A 10809-nucleotide genomic window follows, 5' to 3' on the forward strand; every position below is an offset into this window, starting at 1 on the left:
GGGGTGCGCAGCCTCGCGGGGCGCGCGGCGGGCGCGGCCCCGGCCCGGCAGAGCCGCGGCGCCGCCATGGGGTGTTAGCGCGGCCCGGCCCGCTCCGCACCGACGAGTCGCGCCTGCCTCACCGCTCCGCTCCGCCGCGCTCCTCCGCCCGCCGCCCCGAGCCCATGAGCCTGAACGAGCACTCGATGCAGGCGCTGTCCTGGCGGAAGCTCTACCTGAGCCGCGCCAAGCTGAAAGCCTCCAGCCGCACCTCCGCGCTGCTCTCCGGCTTCGCCATGGTGAGCGCCCGGCCCGGCCCGGCGGGCGATGGGGCGGCTCGGGGCCGGGGCGGGGAGCGCTGCCGCCGCTTCTCCTGGTGTCGGCCGGTGCTCGTCGCCTCCCCGCGGCTGTGGCTGTAGCGGGGCGGGGACGGGCCGGGGCCGGGCGCTGCCCCCGCTGCCATGGATGCTCCCTGGGGACGGGGGTGGGCGCTGCAGCCCCTTCCCTGACAGCGCTCCCGGGCAGCGGCGGAGGCGCGTGGCGCCCCGGGAGCAGCGGGTCCGTGCGGGGTGCCCGGGGGTTCGTTTGCTCTGCAGAGCTTCACGCGATCAATTAGGAGCTGCCTCTCCGCTTTTACCTCCGCCGGACAGTGCAGGGTTTATTGGATCGTAGCGGATCTTCCCCGCGGAGGATGCTCGGGGCCGCAGAAGCCGCGTGTGCCGCGGGCAGCCCCGCAGGGCGGTGAGCGCGAGATCACCGGGGTGTATTTCGGGGTTTCGGTTCACTCCGGTGTCAGGTGCGAAGGGCCGGGCCCGGGGCCCCGCAGCGCTGCCTGGGTTGCGGTGCTTCCCCTCCCGCTCCGCTTCCCGGACCGCACGCTTTGTGCAGTTGTCCAGTTGCACTGGAGCTGCTTTCAGATAAATTAAGAAAAACAACTGATTAAAGTTGGCGGTCTCTCTCCAACTCGTTACATCCATTATCAACCCTTTGCAGTTGCGAATTTTCTCATTTTTTAGTTACGGAAACCAGAGGTGTTGCTTACTTTGCAGTTTAGTGCGTGGATTAGTAATGGGGTTTGTTGTGTTTTGCTTTTGGGTTTGATGAGAAGTAACCCAGTGTAGTAACCTGAATTGTCTTAGATGAAAGCTCCATATAGGTAGAAATATGGTTACTTACCGACTTCCCCATCAGCCCAGTCCTCTGACGTACGAAGCTGCAAACTCTGCCCTCAGCCCCTTCATGCATCTATTAAAACGCCTCATAGTTTAGAAATACCGAATTGCGCTGCTCTGACTTGCTTTGTCTTAATTTTTTGACCTGCTTTTAACATACTGGGTATTTTCAGCCGTAGGATTTACTCCCCTCCAGAGCCATTGTTCCACTGATGCTGTCGGGAAACACAGCAGCCTTCTGACGGTCAAATAAATGTCACTGTCCTCCTTCAATGGCTAAAAACAGACCACAGCTCTTCGGGGAGGTGGTGGAACTGCTGTTGGTTTGAGTGACAGGCGGCTGTGTTCGTGTGGCGTGTTTGAGTTGGTTCTCCTTGGGAAACACATCCAGCCGGGAGCTCACTCACTGCTCCTGCTTAATGAGTTTTCCTTGTTGTACATCCCCTCTCCTGTGTCAGAGCAGTTTGTCAGGGTGGCTGCTCGAGTCAGAGAGAAGATGGAAAAAAACCCTGTTGTTTGTTGGTTTTTACAAATTTTCGTTTAAGTGAGGTTGCATCTCAATGTAAATGCTGTTGTTTTAAAGTTGTACTTAATGTCTTAAATTCCTTTGAGTTTTCTCTAAATATATGGTATGTGGACTCTCCAAGTCCATGGATGTATGAGGTGAGGCTTCTTTTACTTCTTTCTTGATTCTCTAGAATAATTCTAGTTTGGTTGAAAACTGCTGCTTTTCAGTTTGTCATTTAGGGTATTTCAGGAAAAAGCAACTTTGTTCCAATTAACAAAATCTCCAGTGTCCAGGAATGTTATGTGTGAACATTCATACTTTAATTTTTCCAAAGTTCCCCCTTAAAAAAATCAATTTTTTCTTCCTTTTACAAGGTCTCGCTGAAAATCCACCTGCAGCCTCTTTGGTTTTGCTCTGATGGGCAGTCCTCTAGCTGACACTTCCTAGTCTGTTTTCAGAAGAGCTGACTTAACATTCAAGTATTTTTAGATTTCTTTTTAAAAACTTTCCTTATCTTTTGGAGTTGCCTTTCTGCCTTGAAAAGCTGTTCTGCTGTCACACCTATGCCTTGTTTCCTGACTGCAGCGGGTTCTTTGGCACCTGATATTTGAATAAAATGCTGCTGAAGTACAATCTAGTCTTGGATCAAAGCTACAACAGCAAGGAAGCCTCACTGTTGCTCTATTTTCCCTATCACACAAGGGAGAAAGAGCTTAAATGACACATCCAGGACCACCCAGTGAATTGATGGGAATTGTCAGGAGTGGAATGTGCTGGTTTCCAAGCCAGCCCTATTGATCTTTGCTCTTTGATTAAACAGTGCTTGCATTCTGTAGTATGAGCTAAGTTTACCCCTGCTAAACAGTTCTCTTTTTGTGTATAACTGCAACCATTTTGCACAGTTTATTCCCTCAGGATTGGTTCCGCGTGCCGTGGGGAAACGAACCGTGCCAAAGGCACGAGACTGCCTCGGTCACTGATGTGGAGTATGAAGTGCTCAGCCAGGTTTCAAGCCCTGAAGTGTCAAGTTTCCTCAGAGAAGATTAAAAACCTGTTTTACAGTTAGTTTTGTTTCAGAGCTGCTCGTGAGGATTTGCCACCGTGTGTGAACTTAAGAAGCAGTTGCAGGGTCTGGTGTTGGCAAATGCTGTGGGAGCAGAGCTCCCAAACCAGTGAACCCCAGCATTTCCTCCGTGCAGGTTTCCATGGATGCTATCATCCAGTGCCATATGTCTGAGGGAAAATCCACGAGGCTTATCATCTTCATTTAGTACAGTTTCCCAGTTTATGGGGCCAGCAAGTAATATCAATCCCCCAGATTGTTAGAGGTAAAGAGATTGTAGGGTGTGTGCAGTCCATGGAAGAATGGAGGATTCCCTCCATGCGCTGGTGGAGGCATCAGGTATTTTTCACTTCTGTGTTATACCCCAGATATTGATGTATGATATTTTTCTCCCTCGTGCCTGGCTTTATCTGTTTTTATTTCCCAGTCCAGTTTATTTGAATGCTGGAAATATTTTGCAGATTGTATCCAATACTGCAAGCACTGGCTCATCCACACCTAGAGCAGCAGAATCGAGAGCTCCAGAGGAGACAGGCTGCTGGCAGGTTATTTTTGTTTGAACAATTAATCTGACTTGTTGGTGTAATTTTGTCACCAGGGATGCATCACACAGTAGTATGACAATGTCATGATATGGGAGTCAGGAATCATAGGGAAGTTGTTAGATCCCAATAGTCATCAAAGTGGAAAACTCAATGTCACCTCCTGCCACCAATTAACAGCTTTGTGGAAATAGCTGAGTCAAAACTAGGGGTCTGAATTATACACTGTGGTTGGCTTCATTATAAATAGGATTTGGAGGAAGTTATTTACCAGACAGCACAGTTTTCTTTTTAATACTTTGAGTGCTTCAAGCTGGCTGGGCTTTGTCTAGATGGGAATGTATACACTTCAAATATTGAATATCATCAAAGAACTGTCAACTCTTGCCTTTGAAATATACCCAGAATGGTCTTCTGAAAGCAGCTCCCATCATATTCTGCAGAATGACTGCGGTGATAAATATTTATGAATCTGATTTCCATCACAGCAGTTGGTGTTGAGGTGCTGCAGGGCTGGACTGGACCCGCTGCTGTCAGAGCTGTACAGGTGCTCAAGGCAGCACAGCCCTTGTCTAGTACAGGTCACTCTGCAGTTTTAAATACTAAAATGGTCTCTGTAGAAGTTTTTTATCTGTGTTTGACTGGATTGCTGTAGAATAACATGAAACAGCAGCATTTTGTAACCTGCAGGAAGGCGTTACGGGCCTGGCTTTGTGGCTTCTGCCACTGCTTACTTTTACATCGCTGTTGCGCTCACGGGTTAGAGCTGCGCTGAAGAATCTTCCCCCACATGAAAGGTTCCTTCTATTCCAGCCATGAAAACAATGTTTTGTGGCTCCTTTGAACGTTCCTGTCTCAGGGTTATAGATGAGCAAGGCAGGCAGTGTGGGGCACTTGAGGCCTTGCTGTTCTGTCAGATTTGGGAGGACATAAAGGTGACACTGAGCCTCTGGCTGATCTCACCCTGTGCTTATTGGATAGATTTGCTTTAAGTTACACTGTGCAGAGGTACTACCTCCTCAAGATGCATTTGCTCCAGTCATCTGGGTATTGTCTTTTCATGTTTGCTAGCAAAATGAAATGAAATCCTTGTTTGTATTCTGTTGTTGGTGTCAGCAAATATTAATGTGTTTTGTCATTCTGCAACATACAATAATTACAGACTCGAGATCCTGGACTAAAGGATAAATGATGCTTAGTTTCCCTTCTGTATAAAACCAGAAATAAGATCATTATTTTGACTTATCTGTTTTTAATTTCCGGTGAGTTATTCTGGCTCATACACAATTCTCTCTCTGAGTTGTTTATAACTCTTCATGAATGGTGCAGACAGTCTGTGAGAGCCTGGCTCTGAGCCTCTCTCTCTGGGGTGAATAGTCCTGTCAGGAAAACAGGGAGCCAGCCAGGAGTGCTGATTTCCACTGATGCTGTGACACCCATTTCATTCTTGACTTTCCTCTACAGCACTGGCTACTGATTTCAAAAGATACGTAAGCATATGATTTTAATTTAAAAGCAGGAGCTTTATTTAAGCCCCTCTGGTCTAATAAGACTTGGGAACATTTTAAATAAGCAAATAGAACTTGGTCAGGATATTAAACTGAAAAAAAATTAAAATGCAGATTCTTCCAGAGGGCAAGTTCTTAAATTTTTTACAGTATGGTAGTAATCAGGCTGCCATGACTCTGAAACCCAGGACTGTGGAAGGTTTAACATGGTTGTGTGCCAAAATTCAGTTATCTTCTGAAAGCATCTGAATGCCCACCATTTTTAGGCTTATGAGAGCTTCAGTCTTGAGTCTTAATGTCATGAGAGTCTTTTAATTTTGTCAAGAGCTGTAGTAAATCTGCCAGTCATATCTGTAGGATGATCTGAAGTTAAAGTTAGCTCTTCTTTGAAGCAGGGATTAGACCAGATGACCTCTTGAGGAGTCTTCCAACCCGTGTTACACTGTGATTACGCAGCAGGGCAGGGCGTTTGCAGAGGGGCAGCTGCGCAGTGGAAATCACGCAGCAAGTGTTCAGAGGAGCTTTAAAAGTGGTGAAGGAAAAGGTGCAGAACATGTTGTGTTGGAAACTGTGCAGCCCTGCCCTGAGCAGGTCTTCTGGACAGGAAAATATCCTGCCTGGAACATCAGCATGTACTTGTGAGTTCAGGCTTTTTGTGGATTGGCATCATGTCAGGTGACCTCACCTGGGCCTTGTTCTTGCAGGTGTTACCTTACAGGAGCTGTTGGGAGCTGTTTATTTTGGAATTGCAGCGTGAGTAAAGGTGGGAAGAACTTCTGCCACTTTGCATCGCTGTTAGAAAACAGGCACGGGGCCTCATGATGAAAAATAGAGCTTTTTGTTTTAGGTGCCTGGCTCAAGCTTGGCCCAGGAAGTAAACTTGCAATTGAAAGGAGTTGGCAGTTTTTCTGCTTGTTTACACTGAAAGAGTTCCCAGATTAGCTTTCTTGAGAGTTTGAGGAGACAGAAAACACGAACTGATTTTTCACTTACAGGTCAAGTTGGGGTTACTCTGCCAGACATGAACACAAGGAGTTCAAAATCAGATGCTTGATATCATTACTACGTGGAGGCATTGATTAATGGAAATATAAAATGTCTTCAATGTTTGGCGAATTAAATACATCAATTCTTAAAAGAAAATTAAGTCTTTATCTAATGAATCTCTTTAGTGTCATAGTTATGTTAACATACTACTAGGATGAAGAATTAAAGTGCCTTTCCATGCTGAATGGTTTTGAGTCTAGACACACCAGAAGACTTACAAGAAAAATATTTGATAAGTATGAAAATGAATCCTTGGTGGTGAGGGATTGCAATTGTTCTGTGAAAAGCACACGAAGCCCAACATCCCACGAGTACGCTGGGACTTAACAAGCAATCCTGACAACCAAATGTTTATCCTCTCAAATGTGAAGTTTCCCACGACTAAAAAATGGTATTTTTAAATCTTTGAGCAAGAATCGTATATGCATTAATATGATTTCTTGTTGAGTTTCTTGTAACACTTGGAAACTGTTCACTGGTTGACTGAGTGGTGAGGCTTATGAGAATAAAAGCTTTCAATAAAGGAATTAAAAAATTGGCAAATGGCCTTGAATGCCTGTTGAAACATGTCTGAGCAGAACCCTTGGTTGCCTTAATAGATTTGGTGCATTAGTGATCAGGTGTTCTGGTGTCCTGGAACATGTGTAGGAAGGTGGGATGCAGGACTAGCTGTAGCTTGGCTCACCTCTTGCACAGTAGTGAGGTTTGAATGTTCTTGCTGCTTTTGCAGCTGTCTTCAGGTCCTGGTTTCCATGCCTCCCTGCATCCATGAACCCACACTTCAGGAATTTTTCTTCCTATCAGCTTGATGTGCTTATATTTCAGATTACTGTTAGGTTTTTTTCCTCTGCACTTTAAATGTATTTTGTCTGCTTAATGAATTCCTTTGAGAAAGTACACTGAACATAGAGACCTTGGTGCATTGTTCCCTCTTTGGAACAATGCTTTGTCTGAAAGTCAAATTTATCAGGAAGGATTATTCAGGAGAGCTGCTGGGATTAATATCACTCATCAATTGCACATGCATAAAACCACCTGACAGTTTTAAAACCTTTTAAAAGGCATTCTAGTTCATTTTCCTTATTCTGAGCTGGGTTTATGAGTTTCCTAGTGATGTTATTTATTGCTGATTTCTGCTCTTGAAGCACAGGATACTTGGAGATCTAAGGTTGTAAAAGGGGATGGCTCATACAATAGTGGAGGATCTTCATGAGTAGCCTCATCTCTGGATGAGCAGTGACATGGCTTCCAGGGTGAGGAGCTTGTGATGCCTGCGACCACTGTATTATCTTTTCTTGGAGACATTGGCTTTCTTCAGCCTCTCACAGGCCAGTTTGGCTGCCACAGGCATTGTGGAGACCGTCATGTTTTCAGTTTGTGTTCTACAGTCTGCTTAAATACTTGAGTGAAAGGATATAGCTGAGAGCCACACAGAAAGGTGATCTTTTCTCATGAAAGACTTCTACTCTTCAGAAGTTAAACCCAAATATCCAAGGAGAAAGGAACCACCAAGGTTGTGATGGGCAGTCTGCTGCCTTTGTGAAGGCTTTTATGTTATGGATATTTAAACGACTTTATGTGGTGTTCATTCTACATGTATATGGGACACAAAATATTTCCTAATACCAAGCAAAATTTATAATCTATAGTGAAAGATCAAAAGCTGCCCCAAGAGTATAACATGAAAGAAGAAATGTTTCACTTAAGGAGTCCAGGTGTGTTATTCACAAAGTTCATCTGTTTTGATGGGATGAGCTGGAGGTGGCAAGCTGGTTGTGTTGTAACAGCTTTTCTGCATATTGAAGGTTTGCTCTACAACACAACAGTAAGTATGAAAACGGTGGCCTTTTGCTCAGACCTAAATTTGAACCTGATGAAAAGGGTGCAGATGACATGGAGAGAAACGTAAACGCAGACTTATTTTGGTTTAAACTTAAAATAATCTATAGTCAAACAATATGTAATGTAGATAACTGCCTCGCTCTCTCCCTTCCTTTTCAGGTGGCCATGGTGGAAGTTCAGCTCGACGCAGAACATGACTACCCTCAAGGGCTCTTGATAGCCTTCAGTGCCTGCACTACTGTCCTTGTTGCAGTTCACCTTTTTGCACTCATGATAAGCACCTGCATTCTTCCAAACATAGAGGCTGTCAGCAACGTGCACAATCTCAACTCTGTCAAGGAATCTCCTCACGAGCGAATGCACCGGCACATCGAGCTCGCGTGGGCGTTTTCTACTGTCATTGGGACTTTGCTCTTCCTTGCAGAGGTGGTGTTGCTGTGCTGGGTGAAGTTTCTTCCTTTAAAGAAGAAAACTGATAATACCCCACAGGGCAACAGTTCTACCATCACGTCGGGACAGGCAGCAGCCATTGCATCCACATCTATTATGGTGCCCTTTGGATTGATTTTCATCGTGTTTGCAGTCCACTTCTACCGGTCACTGGTGAGCCATAAAACAGACAGGCAATTCCAGGAGCTGAATGAACTTGCTGAATTTGCACGGCTCCAGGATCAGCTGGATCACAGAGGTGATGCTGTCTCCTCAGCCGTTACCAATTTTGCGTAAGCCTGTGCTTCAGGAAGATAACCCCACTGTTCTGCTTCTGCCTTACGTTGACTGCCCTGTGGATGAATGGGTTGAACTGCTGATCACTGTTTGAAGAGAGATTATAAATATTGTTCTAACCCTTTAGAGAAGGAAAAAAAATGTTCCTTTCGTGCAGTTTTTGCTATCCGAAGGAAGGGATGGTGGGGTGTGATTGCACTGTGCGTGCAGCCCTCCTCCTGTGGACACTGTCTCGCTTATTTTCTCATTAATGCTGAACGGTGGCTGTATAAATACATGGAAAATAACATTGTACATTTGGGTATTTGCTAGGAATGGGCAAAGAAGTTGTTGAGGTTTTTTTTTTCTCTGTTTATTTGATGTTGGCGTTTACTAGAAGATACTGCTTGTCCGATCCATATTGCATGGCATGATACAAATTACTTGGGACATGCAGCAATTAGCACTTGGTTTCGGTGCTGGTGCTGCTCTCCCTGGAAAGCCTGACAGATGGTAGGAGCGAGAGCTTTCCCACCACTTTCCCCAGTATGTTTTGCTGCCAAGTAATTATTACTTTACTGATTTCTCCAGCGCCTTTTTCCCGTGGCACTTACACATTTTGTAACTTGCTAAACACCCCGGACTAGTCTTACTGTGATGTGGTGTGGCCACATGAGTAGGAATGAGACTCGACTCTTCCGTGGAAGAAAATAAAAGCAATAACTGTTTTTAAAGTTCTCATGAGCTGGCAAATATTATCTGGAGAGATAGATCTGCCTGTTTCTCATTTAGGAATCTTTTTTTAAAAAGGAGGAACTAGATGGAAATTATCACTGGATAATTTTTTTTTTTTGCTTGAAAATCAGAACCACTGCTGTTTTTTTCCAAGCCAAAGTAGTAATTATTTTATACTTTTATATTGAAAATATATTTTTAATAAATCCTCAGATACAAGCAGCAAAAGGTGCTTTCTCTGTGTTGGATTCCCAAGTAATTAGCTATGCCTTGGTCTTCCTTGTTTAGAAAAGTCTTCTTGCTGAAGTGTTGTATATTTAATAACTCATTATACATTTTTTGATTCCAGAGGAATCTGGAAGGCAACTATTCTGGATGTATATTTATTTATGAAAGTAGGTTGTTTGTAATTAATATTGGCTGCTTACTTTCAGACACATCTGTGACAGCAAAGCTACTATGTCATTCTTTATTTCCTCTTAAGGCAAAAACTTCCATTTGGTCTCCTAGATAAGAAGTTTGTTCAAGAAAGTTTGCAGCAGTTGTCCTGGGCTGCTTCAGTAATTGTGGCTATGTCTAGGAGTGGGATTTTTTGGAATACAGTTCTTCCAGGGAGTGGCTCTGAGATTTAATAGTTAAAAGCTGTTTTTTGAACACAAACTGAGACAGGTTTCAAGTCTAAGGGAAAAAACTTGACCTCCCTGTCGTAGCTGTCACTGTGGAATGGAAACCTGGGATTTTGACCTGAGACAGGAGTGACTGTGACAGGACAGTGGATTTGTACCTGACAGCCTGGGCTGTCTCACCAACCTCCATCAGGGGTTATCCCAAGGTATTTACAAACTGCAGGATGTGCCTGTGGAGTTTGGGTGCAGAGTGTGGTTGCTGCTGCAGGAGCCTCTGAAGCAGATGGGGCTGATCTCTCCTGTCAGCAGCACCGCAGTGCAACGTGTTGACAAGGTCACCCGTGGTGCCTTTGTATTGTCACAAACAACTATAAAAAAAAACCTGCTGGGCTGTTCTTTTCAGCAGCAGTCTCTGTTCACAAGCAGCAAACAGCTTTGCACTTGCTGTTTTCACAAGTCCTTCTGGCATACAGAGGCCAAACTGGATTTTCTCAGCTCTGCCATTACGTTGTGCTTCAAATCTGCTCTATTCCTGATGTAAATCTGATGGTGAGGATTGTAACTACAGTCCCACAGGTGCTCATTCATGGAGCACGGGAAGGATTATGTTAGTAAAGGCATTAAGGAAGCAGCATTCCAAAACAGAAAGTCTTGGTAATAGGCACAAAGTGTATTTTCCCATCCTTTACTGGAATACTAGTCCTGTCTTGGGAAAAACTCTTAAAACCTCTCAGTAAAAGAAGAAAACCTGACTCAGTATTCACATTTGAGCAAAGGGTGCTGTCAGGCTTAAAAATTGTACTTCTGTCCATAAACTGTGTATTTAAAAGTTACGCAGTTCTGAATGAAGCCCAGAACATCAGTTTTCCAAGTTTACTTTGTAAAAATTACTTGCTGTCCTGGATAAGTAGCTGAATTTCCCGTTGTTAATCTTTTACAAAGTGACAGAGAAGTATGGATTTTTGGTGGGTTTTTTTTGTTTAAGAGATACAGACTTCAAAGCTAGTGGGACAACCTTAATTTTAACTTTCTCAAACTGGTAGGCCCTGAGCTAGTGGCACTGTTATTGCAGCTGCTTTTCT

General features: G+C 44.6%; 1 protein-coding gene across 1 annotated transcript; it reads left to right on the forward strand.

Moving 5' to 3' along the window:
- Positions 1–13: 13 nt before the first annotated feature.
- On the forward strand, positions 14–9792 carry ORAI1 (ORAI calcium release-activated calcium modulator 1). Its single transcript, XM_017814176.1, has 2 exons — positions 14–278; positions 7821–9792. The coding sequence occupies exons 1-2, from the start codon at positions 165–167 to the stop codon at positions 8385–8387; spliced, it is 681 nt and encodes a 226-aa protein (XP_017669665.1). The 5' UTR covers positions 14–164; the 3' UTR covers positions 8388–9792.
- Positions 9793–10809: the final 1017 nt, after the last annotated feature.

Source organism: Lepidothrix coronata, unplaced genomic scaffold (assembly GCF_001604755.1).
Source record: "Lepidothrix coronata isolate B3197 unplaced genomic scaffold, Lepidothrix_coronata-1.0 Scaffold44, whole genome shotgun sequence".
Classification (NCBI taxonomy): domain Eukaryota; kingdom Metazoa; phylum Chordata; class Aves; order Passeriformes; family Pipridae; genus Lepidothrix; species Lepidothrix coronata.